Source organism: Sapajus apella, unplaced genomic scaffold (genome assembly GCF_009761245.1).
Source record: "Sapajus apella isolate SASKATOON/1434 unplaced genomic scaffold, GSC_monkey_1.0 scaffold67, whole genome shotgun sequence".
In the NCBI taxonomy this organism is placed as follows: Eukaryota; Metazoa; Chordata; class Mammalia; order Primates; family Cebidae; genus Sapajus; species Sapajus apella.
Genome location: NW_022437007.1, coordinates 10,855,803 through 10,878,357, shown reverse-complemented (window position 1 = coordinate 10,878,357; position 22,555 = coordinate 10,855,803). Strand labels below are relative to the sequence as shown.

Sequence of the window (22,555 nt, the reverse complement as noted above, 5' to 3'; positions counted from 1 at the left end):
TTTAAAAACACTTTGAAGTATATTAAACAAAAAAACTAAACATTTAAACTTTTGGCGTTGGGAAGTTTTCCAGAGGGTAATTAATCCAATCTACCCAGTAAGATATTCCACTTTAATCAGCTCTCATTGCTTAACCACATGCATATACTGTAATTTTTTCACAAAAAATAAAAGTAGTTTGGCATAGAATACTGACACTCTTTGTCTTTGGTGTACTGTATCTGTGTTTTCTTTAAATAGGAGGTCTGCTAGGCAGCTCTCCAGTGGAAAGAGTGTGCCTTAGAAGCAGAATACTTAAGTGCAAGTTCAAGTTTGAGCCTCAAATTATCCTGTGACCCTAAGCAAGCCACTGTATTTCTGTTGCTTTATCAGCAAATAAGAAAGTGCCCACCTTAACATCTTTATAAGGTGGTTGCGAGGATTAAATACAATACAGTATGGGCAAGGCCTTTTGGAAAAACACAAAAATACGACATCGATCTAAAGCATACTAAAATGTTCAATAAGATAGCTAAGCCTCTCTTGGACTACAGGCTGCCTGACTGCTTCTCCAGAGACAAATAAGGTGAACAATTTTTTATGTTTTCTTCCAGAAGCATCCTAAGCATGCAGGTGTGCTTTCACTCAAGCAGGCAGGCTAGGCACGCACCGTAGTGGGCATCGTTACTGCCTTCACTTAGTCACTCGTCTCATCAGTACATAGAGTTTTGCCTCTTTCTTTTGTAAAATCCACTCCATGGTATTCCATGGTATTCCATTCCAGGGTTTTGCTAATTCTTTAAGCAGTCCCCACTCATGGATATTTTAGATTTCTTAAGAGTCGTTTGCTGACTGGGCGCAGTGGCTCACACCTGCAATCCCAACACTTTGGGAGGCCGAGACGGGTGGATCACCTGAGGTCAGAAGTCTGAGACCAACCTGGTCAATATGGTGGAACCCCATCTCTACTAAAAACACAAAAATTAGCCAGGTGTGGTGGCAGGCACCTTTAATCCCAACTACTTGGGAGGCTAAGGCAGGAGAATCACTTGAATCCACGAGCTGGAGGCTGCAGTGAACTGAGATTGTCCAGCCTGGGTGACAGAGTGAGAATCCAATCCAAATATATATATATATATATATATATATACATGCTTTTAAAAGATCATTTCTATTAGAACACAGAACTGCAACAGGACCTTAAAGACAGCATTGTAGTTTCACATGCAAGAATAAAGAATTAAAAAGCAAAGTATCCTTCAATCTTCACTGTTTTTAAAAAACAATAACAACAAACACTTGCAGAGAGCTCTCTAGTTCATTAGGCAACTCACAAACATTATCTTTTTAATGTCACTCGTTTAGTGCTCAATAGCGTCACAAATTCATAAAATCTTAGAACTAGAAGAGACCTTAAAGGCTTGCTATTTTAATCACGTTTTCCAAATACAAATAATTGATGAGACTATTTTTTATATCAAAAAGAGTGATCACAAGTTGGATCAAAGGGAAAACAAATTGCACAACTGAACTTACATAACAGGAAGTTATGAACAAAGCAACAATGTTGTCAGTAAGCAGGCAGAAAAAGTGGAGCCAATGGATGTGAACCCTGGACCAACCTGTAGGAACTGGTGAGCTCGTAATCTAGAATCGCGTTTGTTGTTATCACACCGCTCAGTGCATCAATCTGGAATGCTTCTTCTTGGTTGCCAGAGAGAATAGAATACTCAATAAGGCCGTTCAAACCACTGTCCAGGTCGGTAGCAAAAACCTGTGAGGAACCAACTCTTTCATTAGATAAGATTTATTCTGCAACATGGGTTCAGTCTGTTTTTCAGAGACATGCATTAAGAAAGAATTACAGATTGTCAAACACATTTTAAAAACAACGATTAAAGGGAATACCAATAAACAACTGAAGCTTACATTTAACTTTATGATAAACTGAGTGATGGGGAAAGTCTTCATCCAAAGAATTTCTAAATAGCTCTCAGTAGAAATGGTACGTTTTTTGATCTATACTTTTGTGCAATAGGAAGAAATATTTGTTAAGAACATCTAAGTTGCTTGAATAGGAGCGTTCCAATAGTGTATATGAATTCATGCTAGCACCAGAAAAGGAAGAAAATGTTAAGGGAGATCTCCACATAATGAGTGATTTTTTTTTTATTTGCTCTTTTTTTTTCTGCTTAAAGGATTACCTCTAAAGGCTGGACATGGTGGCTCACGCCTGTAATCCTAGCACTTTGGGAGGCTGAGGCAGGAAGATCACAGGTCAAGAGATGGAGACCAACATGGTAAAGCCACATCTCTACTAAAAATACAAAAATTAGCTGTGTGTGTGTAGCGTCCTAATCCCAGCTACTCAGGAGGCTGAGGCAAGAGAATCAATTGAACCCAGGTGGCAGAGGCTGCAGTGACCTGAGATTGTACCACTGCACTCCAGCCTGGTGACAGAGCAAGACTCCATCTCAAAAAAAAAAAAAAAAAAAAAAGAAAGAAAGAAAAATTACCTATAAAATGGCCAGGTGTGAATTTTAAAAATATTGTATTTAAAGTTTTATTTTATTTTATTATTTTTGAATAGAGTCTGGCTCTGTCTCTCAGGCTGGTGTGCAGTGACTTGATCATGGCTCACTGCAACCTCAGCCTGCTGGGCTTAAGTCAGCCTCCCATTTTAGCCTCCCAACTAGCTGGGACTATAGGCGTGCACCACAATGCCCAGCTAATTTTTGTATTTGTGTGTGTGTGTGTGTGTGTGTGGAAATGGGTTTTCCCATTTTGCCCAGGCTGGTCTCAAACTCCTGGGCTCAAGTGATCCACCTGCATTGGCCTCCCAAAGTGCTGGGATTACAGGTGTGAGCCACTGTGCCAAGCCCTAAAGTTTCATTTTAAAGGGGTCATTACATAAGTGAAACAAAGCCTAGATTTAGTGCTAACAAATGTAGATCCTGATCATGTATTTGATGAGTTATCAAAGCAGTGTTGAGGATAAAACAGAAGTTTTACATCATTCCCCATCATCCTGCAATAAACTTTAATCAGTAAACCAATTATGCCTGTGGATTCTACATCTTCTTTAAGAAAAAGTTGACTAATTAATTACTTTTTACTTTTTTATATTCTCTATGCCTCTGAGCCTCAGCCTTAGCTCATGTTCCCTGTCATCTCTCTCCTGGGCTACTATACTAATAGATTTCCTATTGGTTTTTCATTCTAGTTTCCGACCCTCTCAATTTATCCTTCACACTGCTGCCAGAGTTCTCAGGCAACCCTGAATGACTCAAGTGCAGCATCCAGGAGCTCATCAGGGGACAGCTCTTGGGACAGAAAGCCTGCAATATGCAGTTTCCTTTGGGATCACCATGAAGAGAAACTGGTTGGCATCAGAGTCCACTATGTCCCTTGGAGTCGTACATTTAAAAGTGCTACAGAGAATAACTCTGGGTGGTCGATCAGCTACAGTTCTAGTGTCCTGGCAACATATCACAACTAGAGCTAACCACAGCAGGGGAGAAATGTATCAGAAAGACAGCGCCCAGTGAAAACAAGAGCCTGAGCAGCTCTGGGGAATGTAAAGCACAGCTTCTTTGAGTTGTCATCAAGATGAATCGGCTGTAATTTGTCTCTGTCTTCGTGTCTCTTCACCCAAGATTCAAATTTCAAGGAAAGAAAGTCTGTGACAGAGAGGCAAGGCAGTTCACAACACCTTTGGCGGGGTGGGAGTGGGAGGCAGGTCAATATCTTGATGACAACCACACCAGGACTGCATCGACAGAGGGTCAGAGCCTCAAAAGAAGTCTGTGGGGCTGTAACTAAAGGAGGGTATGAGCAGTGTGGGCGCTAAAACCAGGAAGCAACCACCACAATCGATATGAACACCAGAGGCTATTTCTAATTTTCTGAACAGGACACAGCAGAATGGTAGTGCTAGCTTCCTGGGAATGCAATGACTGAAAAATGGAAAGAACAAAGTTCATTCTATCTGTCCCTGATTCAGCCTTCTACAAATCTGCCATAATTTGAAGCTCTGGTGAGTCAGGCACTCTCTCATTCAGTGCACCTGGACTTTATATGGGTCTTTGCCTTCACTTATTTCACATTGAGCAATTTAGCTCCATCGCAGTTAGACTGTGGGACAGAGAAGTGCAGTGCTGCAGGGCCCCAGTGTGGGAACCCTCTTGTGACAAGGTGGCACTAGAGTCACCTGCCATCCCCACTGATCACCACAACTGGGCAGAGATGATAAAGACTGGAAAAGTGAATGTCCTCACTTTCTTCTGAAACATCTCAGTCATGGCTGAAGCCAGGGTAAAGACACAGCACATCTGGAACAGGCTGGTGACTAGAGCAATCAGACTATTCTAATACAAAATATATCTACAGCCATAGCCGAGGGGATCCCAGATATCCTAGATGGTGTGTAGGGACACAGAGTTAAAACTCCAAGGCAGCTGAGACTCTATTGGTCTTGTTTTCACCAACAGCAGGGATCATGTGCATCAGAAACTGGAATTGAAGTAAAAGAAAGGGCTCTTTTTTTTTGAGACAAGAGTTTCGCTTGTTGCCCGGGGTGGAGTTCAATGGCATGATCTCAGCTTGCTGCAACCTCCACCTCCCAGGATCAAGCAATTCTGCTTCAGCCTCCCAAGCAGCAGGGATTACAGGCATTAGCCACAACACCCAGCTAATTTTTGTATTTTTAGTAGAGGAGGGGTTTTACCATGTTGGTCAGGCTGGTCTAAAACTCCTGACCTCAGGTGACCTGCCCACTTCAGCCTCCCAAAGTGCTGGGATACAGGCATAAGCCACTGTGGGGTCATTTTATATAATAAGGTGAAGGTGTCTGCACAGTAAAGAACTGTTGCAGGTCTTGTCCAGAAAATGTGCTAGCATGCCATGTAAATGCCTTACCCCACCTAGCCCAGAGGAAAAGGGGTGTAATAAGCATCAAGTCCTGACCACAGCCATGGCATTCCAGAGGCCAGAGGGAATGGCCATCCCTGTAGCTAACTTTGCCTGGAAGTTGGTTTTATACTGATTTCCTTTGCAAAATCGTGGGAGGTTGGAGATCTCCTAATTCCCCGTTTCATGACTACAAAAACTCAATTCAATAGTGAAGGGAAAGATGAAACAAGCACTTTTCCTGAGGCAGGCAGAGAAAGTATCAAGGATGGGTGGTTTTTAGAGTGTGAACAAAACTGCCCTTTGAATGAATGCTTGTTCAGGACTTGCAGACTGTTACCGAGATGGGGCTAGTCCTGAAAACGGCAGATCTGTCCACATTCCTGTTCACCCTTGAAGGCTTAGCGTAAATATCATTCTTTTGTGAAGTCTTACACTTTTCCTCCAGGAAGAGGCTGTGTTTCCTCTTTTCACTCATGACACTAAATGCGCACTTCTATTATATTAATAAATGCATACTTCTAGTGTTCAACAGTGCTCCTAGAGAAAGCGGATGTCAGTATCCAAGCACCAAATAAATAAAGAGGAAGAGACAGTGCAAGAATTTCAGATTTTCTTTATCCTAAGATTTTATCCAATCCATAAAATGTTGTACACGTGCTGGAAACACTGAAAATTTAATTTATGTGTTGGACCACAGGCGTTAGGTATTTTAAAGTATATTGATTCATGATTCATACACACACACACACACACACACACACACACAAATATATATTTCTGTTACCTGTATGATGCTAGCATTGTAGAGTTGGCCTTCAGACACTGATGCTTGGTAGATGCTTTGCTCAAAGCATGGTGAATTATCATTCACATCCTGTATCAAGACTGCTACTTTGCTATAGGCTTTATGCCCGCTACTTTCAGCTAAAACGATGAGCTGCACCTCGTTTCTGACTTCAAAATCAAGAAACTTGGGTTCTTTCACAGTGAGTTGTCCTATTTTTATTTCCAAGGAGAAAAAAACAAGAAAATGACATTGTAGTTATTCTTAAAATGACCCAAGCATCTTTGCCTCACATGCTAACAGCTTACAGCTCACCTGTCCCACAAAACCCTCCCACTGGCTGGCCTCCCTTTCCCAGCAGCTGGGGTCATTGTGAAAAGAGTTGGGATCTCACAGATACTTGCAGGGTTAGAACACATAGAGGAAAAGAAACTATGAGATACCAAAAACTGGGAGTGATATCTCTCCATATTTAGCCCTGGGCCATGTCTGAAAGGTCTACCTTTCAAACATATCCTCACTCCAGCCCTACTGCTACTGCCCTCCTTCAAGCCTCCAGCACTTCCCACCTTGTTCCCTGCATTAGCCATGTAACTGGTCTCTCCCTAATCCAGTTTTCATTCTGAATTTAATAATAATAATAATAATAATAATAAAAAGATGCTGTCATTGTTCTGCATAAAACTCTTCCATGATCATAGTATGCATCTGCTCCTTGAATGCTTATTAAAAAGTCATCACGCATGTGGTTCCATCAGCCCGGCAAGGCCCCCATAGCTATCCTTCCTCAAGGATTTTTCCAGATCAACATCCCTGTACCATCAGATGCCCAAAAGTCTCTTACAAAGCCTCTGCATTTCCAGGCAGCTGCATCATCACTTTGTTCAATTGTTTTTGTCCTCTCATTCTTCTTGTTTATAAGCTCCACACACCATCTCTTATGCACTGTCATAGCCCCAGTGTCTAGTTCAGGGTCTGACCTCCAGAAGGCACACACTAATACTTTTATGCCCTCATATAAAAGGCAGAACCAGGTTAGGATAACAGATTTTTGAGGGTGATTCCATGCTCAAATTCCCCTCCCCCCAAATTAAGGAACTTACTCCTTTAACATAATTTCCTTCTCTAGTTTTTACTGTTTTTTCCTCCGTTTTACAACAAAATTTCCGACTCAATGTGTTATTTTTATTTACTTGGCTTTCACTGTCAGCAAGTTCATCAAATAGAGAGCTGCTGAATGAACATTAATTTGGAGTTAGAGAAACCTGAAACCAGGAATAAATCCCAGGCCTAGCTATTTACTTTAGGTCAATTACCTAGCTCCACCAACTCCTAATTTTGTGACCTGGATAAATTATGCAGTTGATGTAAAGCTGAGTCTCCTTTTCTATAAAAGGGGATGTTAACAATGACTTCACAGGGTGGCTGTGAGGAGCAAGTGACATAATGCATATTTGGAAGGTCTCTTTGTAGTAACATGTAGATTCCATGATGTATTACCCGTGTTTGTCTGCCCCTCATCATCACATATGGATTTAATATCTCTGTGAACTCTGAATTTAGAAAGAGAACATTTAATAGCCATAAACTACTAGAAGTTCAATCCTCTGGTTAAAGAATCTGTACTGTTTCTGGAAATATGGTGTGAGAGCTGCAGTTTTTATTGCTCTATCTGAATCAGCTTCTTCAGATAAACAACCTAGTCCAAGAAACTTTAGGCCATCTGGTAACTTCTTGGATTCTAGTGAAAGGTATATCCTGTTCAAATACTCTATTTTTGCTGTTGGGTGTTTTAGGGGAGATTTTATAGCTTATATTCTGTTAAGAAAAAACAAATATTTTTGATAGTAAGTCACTATACTACCAAATTTAAAATTTCATAAACTCAGTATCATTTTTTGACATCAGATTTAGTTATCAATTTAGTACTAGAACCAATTACTTCACAAACACAGTCTGTTGTGGCCAACACCCGTGGCAGAAAATTTAGAGTAGCTGTAACTTTTGGCAGCTGGAGAATAATTAAGATGCATTTTGACATACTGGTGATGAAAGTAGGTGGTCTTCAGAAGCCTCCCTGAAACAAAGGCTGATTCCCACACCCCAAAATGTCACGAGAGCCCGAGTCTGAGGTGGGTCCACAGTTCTCACCCAGGTCTCTTCTCCACCAAGCAGAGCACTTGCCTGGCTATCATGTTCCGTTACTGTTTGTAGAGGAAAAATAGAATAGAAATGTAACACTAAATTACCCATGTCACTGGGTAGAAAGTGTGCCAATTATAGTGGAGATCAAAGTGGATTTTTAATAAAAGGCTTGTGTTTAGGCTTTGATAATTGGAATTTTGAACTTGGACTGGATCTACGGTTCTAATGCTTTCCTTGCATGATTTTTATTTTTGGGGTAATAACTGGCATATGCTGTGAAAGTCATGTAAGTAGAAATGACAATAATCAGCGTGTGGATGATTCAAGGCTGGCACACCTACTAGATCCACGTTTTTTCTTGGACCATACGTGTGTATTTTTCGCAAAGACATCAAGCAAGTACTGTCATCAGTGAGATGAAAACACTACTGGACCCTGCCTAATGGTATGAGCAGAAACTAGCACCTTCCTTAGAGTAAGAAGCCTTGCAAATAGTAACTTCATGTTCTGGCTTATATGTGAATGTCCCAGTTATGTAATAACTTGAGAACAAAATGGTAGTAACATTTTTCTTCTGAAAAATACATACATTATATAGCTTTTGGCAAAGTTACGAAATACACATCCAAATGAGATCAAGGTTCTTCAAATGCTACATGCTTAATAACATAATCAGGTCACTTCCATCAATTATATACTGTGTACATGCATCTGTACAAAGCAAAGCAGAATGTGATAAATATTTATGTTATTCAGTAGCTTTCAAACCCTCTCCTACTAGAAGGGTGTCTTTATTGAAAGTTTGATCAGTTTTGTTTTGTGCCACTGTAACAAATACTAAAATGAATGTTGCCATCTGTTATTTACATACAAAACCTTAGTCAAGGTCTAAAATTGCTGCTGGTTTAGACAGTGAGAAATAGTTGTTTTTACTCTAAAGTGGCATGAAGTTGAAATACAGAGTCAACCTGGTTTGTGACTATGGAACAGAGGGTAAACTGGCAGAAATTGGCAGAAAACACAGTTCTCATCAGAGATCTCTCTAATGGCAACTTATTACATTAATTACTAATAAAATGGTTTTCTCACGCTTTTATTCTTGTTACTATAATCTTAGAGATAAATATTATTGACCTATTATATATATGAGTCTTACAGATAAATATTATTGATCTATTATATATATGAGTTTTGCATTTTAAATGGTCTGTGGTTTAAAATACATACATTAAGAAAACCTATACAATTAGATACAATTTTAGATATAATTTTAATGATAATCTGTCAAAGGTAGCATAATAGATGCATTTAATATCACAATTAAAGTTTTAAAAAAGCTTTCTTGACAGCAGTATGGTAAACCATATACTTGACCAATCTTCATGATACAAACAACTAAAATGCTTGATAAATTATATATATGATATATATATACATGCATAGACATGTATGTGTATGTATTAAAATGCATTATTGAGTTGGTACAGTTGTAAGAGTTCCACAGAGGACAAAACAGAAATGAAGATAGAAACACTGAGAGGTTAACAAGCATTAATTAATAGCTCACTTTTGTTCCAAAGATTTTTACCACAACCTTCTATCTTAATATTTATTTCTGATAATTGCATGGAGTGTGGAAAATAAGGTGAGAACCCACAAAAGGTGAAAGGGCTAATAGGAAAAACCAGCGTAAAACCAGAAACTTAAAGGCTACATATATTTCAAATCAGCGGCCATTATTGGAAAAAAGAAACAACACTGAAACTGAAGCAGAATTAGCAACGTGGAGATCACTGAAATGTGCTGAAGTGTTTCGAATTGGGTAGATATTAAAGAACAAAATTATGAATATAATCCTCACATGGAATGCAGCATCAAAGTCACTCATGTGATCTCAGAAGAATTATAATCTATAGCAATAGTGATGAGTTAAAAAGAAAGAGACTACAATTTCTAATTACAATGTTCTTCCAAAGGCTTTGGCCAAAAAGTCACCAACTATCAAGATCCGCAATCACTGACATTGTCTGCTTCTGACATCCAACTGTTGATATCATCACAGCTCCATGATCCAGAATCACCCAAAGCAGATGATCCTCCTTCATCTGATGCACAGAAACTTGACTTTTTTTTTTTTTTAACCGTGGTGTTGATTGAAAGGGAGACAAAAAAAAAAAATCTTATGTACTAGTTTAAGCCTGACTTAATGGTAGCTATACTATCATAGTTACATATATTTTTAAAAATCTTAGGAATTAAATTTAAACCAGCTTCTCCCAGATTATTCTCCAGGTAAACTGCAGAAAAGAAAGCAAATCCTCTTTTAAGGGTACATATTCAACTGAGGCTTCAAAGAATCCTCAAAGGGCTTTCAAGGATAATGAGTAGCTCAGTCTACAAGCACAAAAATCATAGAGAAACAAGGAACCATAAGTGACAGCAAGCAAACCCATAGACAACAGAACCAAACCTTCAAAGACTTCAGATGTGGGAATTGTTGGACACAGAATTATTACATAGGTTTAAATACATTTTTAAAAAACCTTGGAAATATGAGCAACGAACAAAAAGCTATTTTTCAAAGACAAAGAAGAGTTGAAAAAGAACCCAAAAGAACTTTGGGAAATGAAAAATACAATTCCCTAGAATGAAGAGAAAGACAGATGAAAAAATATAAAAAATAGATTTAGGAGAGAGTCACATAGCCCAACGTTTGTCTAATTGGAGCTCCAACAAAAGATACTAATGAATGGTGTTTAGATCAACAGCTGGCTTCTTAATGCAACAATGGGATGCCAGAAGACAGTAGAATAATACCTTACTATGATGAGAAAAAATAACTGTGAAGCTAGAATTAATTACAAGACCAACAAAAACTATTTTAAAAGCAAGGATTAAATAACTATGTTTTTTGACTACCTAAATCTGAGAGAGCTTACTATACAAATCCTCACTAAAGGAGATAGTTCAAAAAAAAGAAAAAGGAATACTAGAAGAAAAGCTGAGATGTAAGAAAGAATGGTTAGCAGAGACATCAGCAAGGAGGCAGCTAAATCAACTGAAAAATACTAATAATGCCTATTTGAAAGAAGTAAAATTATGGTAAGAAAAAAAAAGCAGGTAAATCGAAATAAGAGTACTTGGAGATCAATAATTGCAAATCTCTTGTATTACTCAGGAAGAGAATATTGATTAATGTTGGACTTTATATATGTTAAAATAACTAGGCTAGCCATTGAAATAAGAGAAATAACTATATAACTTCCAACAGTGGAAAGTGGTCATTTTCAGATATGATTGTATGTGTCAAATGTACAGAAAAATGTCAGTCTCTAGTTTGCAAATTTGCTAGATACAAAATCAAAAGAGAAAAGTCAGTTTGAAATATATACACCAGCACTGTCAGGAAAAGCATTTTTTTTTTCATCTACCATAGCAAGAAAAAGTACGAAGTACTTAAGCTAAATCTAACAAGAGATATGCAAGCCAGTACATTTCATTCTTTGCTATTCCTCTTTAACATGGAATGGTTTACCCACTATAAGTCATAGTAAAAATGTTGAGCAAAGAAATTAAGTCATAGCATAGTATATAACATGATTCTATTATCATGCTTAAGTCAAGGTAAAAGTAAAAGACGTGTTGTTTAGAAATTCAAATGTAGCGGGAAAATTATAACAAAAAAAAGTCAGTGATTAGTTGGGTGCAGTGGCTCATGCCTATAATCCCAGAACTTCAGGAGGCCAGGGCAGGAGGATTGCTTGAGTTCAGAAGTTTGAGGCCAGCCTGAGCAATATAGGGAGAACCTGTCTTTATCTATGAGAAAAAAGAAGCCAATGATCAATACAAATTCAAGTTACTAATTATTTCTGGAATAAAAGAAGAGAGACATGAAGTGATGTGTATGTTAATTGGCTCAATTTAGCCATTTCACAATGTATGCATATTTCTGAACAACAACCAAAAAAAAAAAAAAAAAAAAACAGGCAAAAGGAGATATAAAAAGGAAGGATCACACAAGAGCACAAGAGGCTTTCCAAAGTTCTAGTACAGTAGCAGTTCCCCCTTCCCTGTGACAGCTGTATTCTAAGAACCCCAGTGAATGTTTGAAACTTGGATGGTATCAAACTTTATATACACTATGCCTTTTTCTGTACATGCATACCTATGACAAAGCTTAATTTCTAAATTAGGCACAGGGAGAGATTAACAACAATGACTAATAATGAAATTGAACGATTATAATATACTGTAATAAAAGTTATGTGAATGTGGTCTCTTGCAAAATATCATATTATATTGTATTCATCCTTCTTCTTCTTGTGATGATGTGAGATGACAATATGCCCACATGATAAGGGAAAGTGAGGTGAATAACGTGGGCATTGTGACATGGCAGTAGGCTACTACTGAACTTCTGACGGTATGTTAGGAGAAGGATCATCATCTGCATCAAGTGGTCCTGGATCACTGAGCCATGATGAGGTCGATGGTTGGATGTCAGGAGCAGATAATGTTGATGGTGGGGAGTCTTTGAGATTTGCATTTTTTTTTCCAAAACCTTTTGGAAATCATTGTAATAAAAGCTTGCTGCTTTTTAATCAAAGTGTTGGTACAGAGGTTATAATCCTTCTATGAACATATGGGTGACTTCAATGCTGTAGTTTATCTGAGGACTGTATTCTATAATTTTATCTTTTCATATCTGTGTGATTTGAAACATTTCAGCAAATTTCAGTAATGTCTGTATTGTTGGTTCTGCTTTAGTTTCTTCTTTGTCTTCCCTTTCTCTGTAGATGATTCAAAAAGCTCTTCCTCATTTATTAACACTTCTCAATGGCCTTCAATAAGTTCTACTTCTTCATCAAGCATGTCGGCAAACCCTTCTCCAACAACTTGTCTTGCTGTGTGAATTATTTTCCTAACTTTTCCATCAATCCCCAGGAAGCCATTAAAATCATTCATGACTTCACCCTAGAAGTTCCTCCAGCAGGCATTTACAGTTTCTGGTTTTAATTCGTGCATTGCAGCTTTGATTAATGTTACTGCGTCAGCAACAGTGAATGATTTCCAGCATTACATTATGTCCAGATTATGGTCTGCCTCAATTAATGGCTGATCAAATGTGCTTAAATACCAGGCAGGTGTGTGACCTTGACAAACCAAATGATGCCTGCTCAAGGGGATGAAGCATGGAGGGTTTATTTGGAGGTAAAAATACGATCTATTTTCAGAGGATGACCATGTACATTGTCGAAAACTAATAGAACTTTGAATTCCAACCCTTCCTCATTCAAGTTATTTTTTTTTTCACTTCTGGGATGAAGAGCTGGTAGAATCATTCCATAAACAAGATTTGTGTCACCCATCCTTTCTTTTTATGTTACCAGAACACAGGCAGATAATTTTTTTGTTTTAGAGAGCATGTGGGTTCTTCACTTCGTGTGCTACACTTGATTTTATCATGTGTACTGCAGTGTTGCCGCACAGTACCAGAGTTCATCTGTCCTTCCATGTTTTATACCTTGTTGCTTCCTTTGTACTTTTATGAATGTTGGTACTATTGGGTATCTTCTTCCTGAAAAACCTGGTTTTACTGCAATTAAAGATTTGCTTTGGATGATTTCCTTTCTCCTTACTGACTTCAAGTTTTTCAGAAATGTGGCAGCAACTTTTTTGTTGGCAGATGCAGCCTCTCCAGTAGTTTTTGTGTTTTTCAGTCCAAACCTGTCTTAGGGTCACTGATTTCGGCGGATCCCTTGCTAAAGTCTTCATTGAGGGCTTATTGCTTTCTGGTGCAACACGTTACTGTCAAATTAAACACGTTTTCTATTCAGGTCTTCCACCCACAAATTCAGTGCTTTTCCCCTTCTTAACTAAGCATTAACCATGCACTGTAGCCATGACTTTTGCATTGTGAGGTGCCATAGCAAAACTCGCGCAAATTTCTTTTTCTTTCTTTACAATTTCACAGGTAGCATATTCATTATCTACAGTAGTGTAGATCTTAGCAACCTCAGTATACAATCTTTTCTCTTCTTATTAAATCGAGAAGTTTTACTTTTCACTTCCCCTCCCCCAGAAAAATCAAAAACACTTTTCTGCTTCTTTTTGGCATATCCGAATTGCCAGAATACTACACTTGTGCTTTGGGGCCATTATTAAGTTACCTAAGAGTGATATGACTATAAATACTGCAACATGCGACAGTGAAACAGAGAATTGAGACAGCTACTGAGTAGTAGACAGGGAGCACGTACAGTGTGGAGACCCTGGACAAAAGGAGGATTTACTTCTGGGTGGGTCGGAGTAGGATGATGTGAGATTTCATCACACTTCTCAGAATAGCAAGAAATGTAAAAAGTGTAAATTGCTTATTTCTGGAGCTTCCCATTTATATTTTTGGGCCATGATTGACCACAGGTAACTGAGCCTGGAGAAAGGGAAACTATGGATAAGGGGGGACTACCGTCATGTGTGTGAATTTTTATTTTACTATTGTTCATTAAATAGTCTTTCACACTTCAACATACCATCTGGTAGATATTTCACAATAAAATTTTAAAATGTAATGTAAATAAATTACCTAACCAAAAAATAAAGATGTTCCTGCGAATGACCTCTTTGGACTGACCCTAAGAAGATTTTATCTGCATTTTAATGATGGACGGTAGAAGAAATAAGACCAGGTCTAGGCCATGTTAAGAGTGCGGTGGCAGAGGGTCTGGCTAACCTGGGAAAACATGCCAGCTATGCTACTCTTCATTCTTCCTAAGCATTCTGATCTGGGCTTCTTTCCCTGAACCCTCAGACACCTGGACTGCAAGAAAATTAAGACTTGGTAATGTTCACAAATGACCCTTTTGTGAACAGCCTTCCTAACCCATCCTTTAATGCAACAATGGGATGACGAGATCAAGACTTCTAGCAGGCTACCACAGAAAGGTTGTTGACCAAAGGCTGTGTGGACCAAAAGGTCATAACACCACCCTGGATGACAGGACATTTACCTAAGGAATTACCCACTCTCAATTCTTCCAGGTGCATGTAGTATAGATTAAATACGGTGCTTGTATGGCAACATAGACATTATTAGAAACATTTTTCTTGAAGTCTGACAACAAAGCAGTAGATGTGTATCTACCACAGAGCTGTTAGTGAAAAAAAAAGTATGTTTGAAATAAACAATTGGTATTCATTTAAAACAGTAATGGTTTTATTGAAGCTAAATTTGATACATGCTGTATTTGGAAGTAATTTCTTTACTGCTGTATAGAAACCATACCAGCTGTCCTTTTTTTTGTTGAGTTGTTGACATTCAGTGGCAAATTATAAGAATCTCTGATGAAAATTCCTTACGGCTAGACATGTATGCTTATTTTGAATTCAGACTCAGTGTCAATGATCTCAGTACTATATCTCCAATTATCCCAAATAGATGGGTAAATTGTAAGTGGAAACTAATTTATATTCAAAACTTTGAAGGGGAGAATAGGCACTGTCTAATTTGGAAATATTAAGAATACACTTCTTAGTGAATATAAATAGATAAATTAATTAAATACATAAATAGTTCTTGATTTCCCATAATTTATCATAGGCCAGCTTTAAAAATCCTTTCTTGCTTACTTTTTAAACTGTTTAGCTCTAACAACTTCTACTTTGCAAATTTTGCAGAAATAACACTAAATGGAACAGAAAATGAAGCTATTATAGGTTAGAGAAAAATTACCTGACTTAGAGCACAGGGAAAGAACTCCATCTTCATTTCCACTAAAAATTGAATATTTCATGCTGTCCTGTATTGAGTCAGGAGCAAAAGCTTTTACAGTCACAATAGAAGTACCTGCAAAAATTAGGTAAAAGAAGAACTCCATTAGGATAAAAAAAGCCATGGAAACACAAGAAAAAATACTGATTATTTATTATTTGCCTACTATATTTTCACTTGTTCATTTATTCAATGATTACTGATTGTCTTCAATGAGCCAGATCCCATGCTAGGTGCTGGGGCCACGCTAGCAAACAAGATAGAAAGCCTCTCTGTCCTCATGTTGGTTATTAACTGGTGTAAGGAGACAGCCAATAAACCATTAAAACATACATAATCATGGAAACGTTTCCACTCTGTCAGGCCCCTAGAAAGAGAGAAATAAGGTTACTTGATAGAAGGTACACCTTTTTCAGGGGAAGCACCAGACTTTAGAGTGATCTGGGCACAGTGAAGGATGAAAAGCCATAGAAAGAGCTGGAAGAAGAAGATTCTGGGAAAAAGAGCCACGACCACAAAGGCTGTGGGCTAGGAAAGGGCTTGGTTGGGTAAAGCACAGTGAGTAGGGGAAGAGGCAGAAAGTGGAGGTGGCAGGGTAAGCAAGAGTCAGATTTTATTGTAAGTGCAAAGGGAAGTCATGGGAACATTTTAAGGAGTAGAGTAAAATATGATTTACTTTTTAAAAATATCATACTAACTGCTGTGAGAACAGAGAAAAGAGGGGTAAGAATGGGGCAGAGAGACCAATTAAGATAATACTCCAATAGTCCAAGCAGAAGACAAGGACTTAGGACTGTGGGAGGGGAGATGGAAAGACATGGACAAATTAAACATTTGACACACTGCCCCAAACATTGGAGGTGGGAGTGGGAAGGGAGGCTATAGAAGCATAAAGAAAAGAAATATTCCCTCACGCAGCTTCTGATCTAGTTGTAGGTAAAAGCAACCCAACAAAAGAGTAACCAATGACTTAACTGCAAGACATGCATTCATTCAAGAATTGTTCAGAGAGATTTGAAACAGTCGAGATTAGAATTAGAAATTCAGTTCGGTATAGGATTTGGAAAGACAAAAGAGAAGCAAGTCATTTTGTTATGAAAACAGACCAAATGCCAACATGAAAGAAGAATTAGCAAGGATAGAGGCAAGAAGACAATCCTCGTAATTAGATCTAGAACCAAATAAGGCAGGAGTGGGGAATAAATTTAAACAGAAAGTATAAATATAATATGAAGAAAGGTTAAGAGAGGTAAGCAAGAGAATGGGAGAGCTTGAGAGCCAGGGAGAAAGTGTAGCTTTATGTCAAGAATCAGCAAGTTTTTCTTTGAAGGGCCAGATAATAACTATTTTAGGTTTTACAGGTCACACAATCCTGTTGCAAATACTCAAATCTGCTATTGTAGCATGAAAGTAGTCACAGACAATGCATAACCAAGGGAGTGTGGCTGTGTTCCAATGAAACTTTATTTATAAAAATAAGTGGATGAGCAGATCTTCGCTTTATGTGAAGGGAAGCAATGAAGAAATGCAAAATTCTTGAGAGGATTGATATGAGAAGATGTCGAGTGCCTTCAAGACAAACTGGGTAAGGCAGCTGTCTGTATGGGAAGCTCTGGGGAAAAAAGCCATTTACAGCAGCTGGAAGGGTCCCAAGGATTCAGTTGGTCCCCAACTTAGTACTTCAATGTCTTTGTAATATTTTATGTCCTTTGTCCTTTGCTGCTCATCCTAACCTAGTTGTCCATGTGTCTCCCTCCTAGGATTGACTGTCTTATTTGTAAAAGTATTTTTCACTTAATCAATTTCATTTATATGAAATTTACATACAATAATATGTTCATATTTTAAATAAACATTTCTGTGAATCTTGAAAACTATATACACATGTATAATCAGTATCATGATCATAGAATATTTTTAACAACTCAGGATGTTCTCTTATGTCCTTTCACAGTTTTCTCTTACTTTTGGGCCCAAGAAATCACTGATCTGCTTTCTATAACTCTAGATTAGTTCTGCCTCTTAAATTTCATATGCTGATGAATTACACAATACCCGATTTCTTTTGCTCAGCATAATTTTTTGAGAATCAAGCATGTTATTTTGTGTATAAAAATTCATACAATTGTTATTGCAGAGTTGTGTTCTATTAAATTAACAAACCACAATTTCTTTTTCTTTACCTATGGATAGGCTTTTGAATTGTTTCCAATTTTTTGGCTATTATGAAAAGAACTGCTATGAACATTCATAGGCAAGTGTGTGTGTGGACCCATGTTTTCAGTGCTCAAGGGTAAATACCTATGATAAGTATACATTTAACTTTATAAGAAACTGCAAAACTATTTTTCCAAAGTGATTGTATCATTTTACATTTCTGCTAACAACATGTGAGAACTGCAGTTACTCTATGATATGGTTTGGCTTTGTGTCCCCACCCAAATCTCATCTCAAATTGTAATCCTCATAACTGTCATGTGTCGAGGGAGAAACCAGGTGGGAAGTGATGGGATCGTGGGGGCAGTTTCACCCATGCTGTTCTCGTGAAGTGAGTTCTCATGAGATCTGATGGTTTTATAAGGCAGTTTTCCCTGCTCTTGCTGCTCTCTCTTATCTATTGCCATGTAAGGCATGCCTCTTCCCCTTCTGTCATGATTATGTTTCCTGAGGCCTCCCCTGCCATGCAGAACTGTGAGTCAATTAAACTTCTTTCCTTGTAAGTTACCCAGTCACGGGTAAGTATCTTTATAGCAGTGTGAGAACAGACTAATACATCCACATTGACTGGTATTATGAATATTTTAAATTGTAGCCATCTTAGTGGATATGTAGTAGTATCTTACTGGAGTTTTAATTTTAATTTATCTGAGGTCTGATGATGTTGAGCATCTTTTCATGTGCTTTTTGGCCACTTCCACCCCTCTTTTTAATTCATCTTTGTTCCTTGGCCTCCTGTTTCCTACTCACCTTCCATTTCTGAGAAACTTCCTTATAGTTCCACTTTTACACTGTTGGTGGAAATGTAAGCAAGTACAACCACTATGGAAAACAGTGTGCAGATTCCATAAAGAACTAAAAATAGATCTACCATTTCATCTAGTAATCCCACTTCTGGGTATCTACCCAGAGGAAAAGAAGTCATTATACAAAAAAGATACCTGCATATGCATGCTTAGAGCAGCACAATTCACAATTGCAAAAATATGGAACCAGCCCAAATGCCCATCAATCAACAAGTGGATTAAGAAAATGTGGTGTACACACACATACGTACACACACACACACACACACACGCAGAGAGAGACACACACCATGGAATACTACTCAGCCATAAAGAGGAATGAAATAATGGCATTCATAGTGACCTGGGTGGAATTGGAGACTATTATTTTAAGTGAAGTAACTCAGGAATGGAAAACCGTCGTATGCTCTCATTCATAAGTGGGAGCTAAACTATAAGGACACAAAGACATAAGAATGATACAATGAAATTTGGGGATCTGGCTGAAAGTGAGGAATAAAAGACTATACAATAGGTACCATATACACTGCTTGGGTGATGGGTGCATCAAAATCTCAGAACCACCACTAAATAACTTATTCATGTAACCAAACCCCGTATGTTCCCTAAAAATCTGTTAAGATAAAAACAAATTAAAAACAAAAAGCCAAATATGGATATACAGAAAAAATATTACATAAATATAATATATATATTCTAAAAAATAAAAGAAAGAAACTTCCTTATAGTTCCTTACTGGCCTTAGTCCTCTGATTTTAGGCCTATAACTATTTTAGACTACCAGTCTTGCAATGACTCTGCTTCTTCACTTACTGTCATTCTGCCCCATATTATGACACTTATTGGTCAAAGTATGCATGCTGTCCTGACTGGGGAGAGATGGATAGGAGGTAAGGCCATAGAGGTCTACCCTGCTGCTGGGTACACTGTAACAGAGGCCATGCATAAGAGAGTGGTAACAAATCACAAGAGAAAAGTAAGAGGAACATTTAAAAGGAACAGGAGCTGACACGGTGTCAGAGAGGAGTACGGAGCAGGACTCATCATCCCATATGTCTTTGGGTAAAAGCAAGAAGCATGAACAAATGAAGAGGTCAAATGGTAGAGGAGGTCAGAAAGTGTCTCAGACACTCACCGTCAGCCTATTGCTGCCAGCAGGGAAAGGAGGCTTAGGATACTGAAGATTCTGTGCTTTTCAAGAGAAGCTCGAAATTTTGTATTTATTTTTATTTGAAATATCTTAATTTCTAAGTGTTGGAAAATAATTTAATTTATGGGGGAAAACCCACTGTATTGGTTGAACAAAACACAGCTGTGGTCTGCCTCCAATTCTGGGTTTTCTTGTTTACAATCTCTGATAGAGAAGACAAATCTCTCCTCTTTTGTTACCAGCTCTTTTGGCACTTAGATTGTGCTACTAATTTGTCATCTAAGGATTTGTACTGAGCATAGCTGAAGACTGATTTCATCTCCCTGCTTAAATTGGACTAAGTTCCATGATAGCAGAGGAGATTTTCTATATATTTGTATTGTATATATTTTATAACTCTATGTTAGTTTAGCTTTGAAAATTTCATATACTTGTGAATCTTACAGTATCTGGCATCTTTTGCTTAGTATAATTTTTCAAGAATAAAACATGTTGTTTTGTGTATCAAGTTTATTTCTTTGTATGTAGTAGATGCTTAATGAATATGAGAGAGAAGGAGGTTAAAAAGGGAGACAGAGGAGAAAGGACACTGACATTTTCTAGCATGAGAGATTAGAAAAATCCTGGTCTCTGCCTACAGGATCACTGTAAGCCAACAGCAATTATTTTTTAACTAAAAAAAAATCTTTTTTCAAATAACTCACTGCTATAAGACCACATCTGATAGTGAGATTTGCAGTAGTTAAAAACAAACAAACAAACAAAATAACAACAAAAAACCACCTACTCAAGATCTTTGCTGAGCTATCTCGTTGAACCCTCATACACAGGCCCCAGAGATCACAGCTTGAAACCCATCTTGCTAGAGATAATAACAAAAATGACACCTAAATCAAGCCAAATGTATATTTTTCCTGGGTATGTAACAGGATTTCACTGAAAAAAGCAGACAAAAGAAAATGGTCTGGAACAAATAGTAGTTTTCCCCAGAAGCCTTTTAATGCTTAACTCTCAAAAATGCAATGATCACTGTAAATATTAAAGGAAACAAGTATGTGATATTACCTGTAAAACTGGAACTTCAGTGAAAACTCAGTTATAAAAAAAGGCATAAAACAGAATTTGTTATGGAAAAAGGGCAAGAAAACTCAATATATATTGAATATATTACTCTCTTTATAAACATTATTTTTAAAATAAACGGTAATAAAGTTTAAAAATCATTTATCAGAATTTCCAAATGGTTGTTCTTTTCAAGACTGTTATGAAGTCATTTAGTGACAAAGTAATGGATTTTAATCAATCATGGTGGAATCAAGTCACTACACATGTTGAGAACTCTTTCAAATTGCATTATAATCTGCTGCTTATTTTATTGCATTTTGGGAGACATGTTGTTAATATAAAAATGTCTTACTTTTTTATAGGAATATGCCTTTACAGTCATACAATATGTTTTATCCCTACTTCTCAAAGTTCTGTGCTTCTGGGTACAATTTATTTCCTAAACACAGGAAATTTTATTTCAAATGGCTTGTCATATAAGTCTTAAGAATGGCAGTAAGAAAAGGAATAGCTATGCCAACAAAAGAAACAATCTTGCTGACGGTTTTTTTTTTCCCATGGGTTAGAATGCTTATTATATGCCCAATTACAGAGGAAAACATAGTGACTTCTTGCATAGAAAAGAATAAAGATGTGTACAGAGCTGCAAAGAAATTTACACAAGGCCTCTCTCATAAAAGGAACAATCCTATTTTTATTGCAAATCAAATTTTCATAACATCAAATGGAATTGTAGCATAAAAGAATTTCATTCAAAGAAAATACTTCAAACTAGACACTGAAGTCAGCAAGGAGCTGCAAATGTTTGTATATGTTCTTCCTCTGACAAAGTCCAAATTGGAGATTCTCTTGAAAAAAAAAACAAAGGAAATAACTAGAGGGACTTGAATCCTTCTAGGTATCTGCTTACTGTGAAAGTTTTAAATAAAAGTCTATCTCTGGGCATATAGATAAAACTTACTATTCATTTCACATCATCAAGGTAGAAAGCGTAAACCCTGAAAACCAACACTGTATCTTCAGTTCAAATTAGTTAAGTGAAACATACAGAATAATTTACCTTTTACATTTTTAAGCTTTTATAAATTTTACTTCCAGTCTAACACTGTATTTAAAACGTGTAAAACATTTAATGTTCTTGTTTTTTTCTTCTTCACAAAAATAGAGTTAAAAAAACTCTGACCACCCACAGCAGCAATTTAAAAGTATAATTAGATAACTATTAATACTATATGTGAAAATCAATAGTTATTAAAATATTTAGGTAAACTAACTATGAAAACATTGTATGCATAGCAGTGCATGAGTAAATAATTCTAGAGTTTTGTGTTTGTTATTCCTAAGCAATGCAAACATTTTCTTATTGATGACTGACTTGAGAGGAACAGATTTTCAAACATTTGGATGAGTCTGAAGGATCTGTTATCACTTAAGTATCCAACCTTTGAAACTAAACATATTGCAACTACTTAAAAGAAGTCTGGAGTAACATTAGGGTGATGGCAGAATGGGAAACCCCAGACCTTGCCGCACACAAAGGCACTGACTTAACAACAACATATGTTCCAAAAGGCCTTTGAGAGAACTGCAAAACCAGTTAAGAAGTCATAGGACACCAGGCAAGCTCAAAACCAAGAACAGTCACATTGTAGACATTTCATTTAATACCCAATGGACCTTCCCCCAAGCCAGCAACAGTGCAATTGGGAATCAACGCACAACTTGCA

General features: G+C 37.4%; 1 protein-coding gene across 1 annotated transcript in view; it reads right to left on the bottom strand.

The window, feature by feature from the left end:
• DCHS2 (dachsous cadherin-related 2) overlaps positions 1 to 22,555 on the bottom strand; it is a 272,685-nt gene that overhangs the window by 27,179 nt on the left and 222,951 nt on the right. Inside the window, exons 14-16 of the mRNA XM_032248619.1 lie at positions 15,552 to 15,665; positions 5,675 to 5,886; positions 1,602 to 1,753 (exon numbers count right to left, since the gene is read on the bottom strand). Of these exons, the coding sequence (XP_032104510.1) occupies positions 1,602 to 1,753; positions 5,675 to 5,886; positions 15,552 to 15,665 (478 nt within the window). The remainder of the gene's footprint in view (positions 1 to 1,601; positions 1,754 to 5,674; positions 5,887 to 15,551; positions 15,666 to 22,555) is intronic.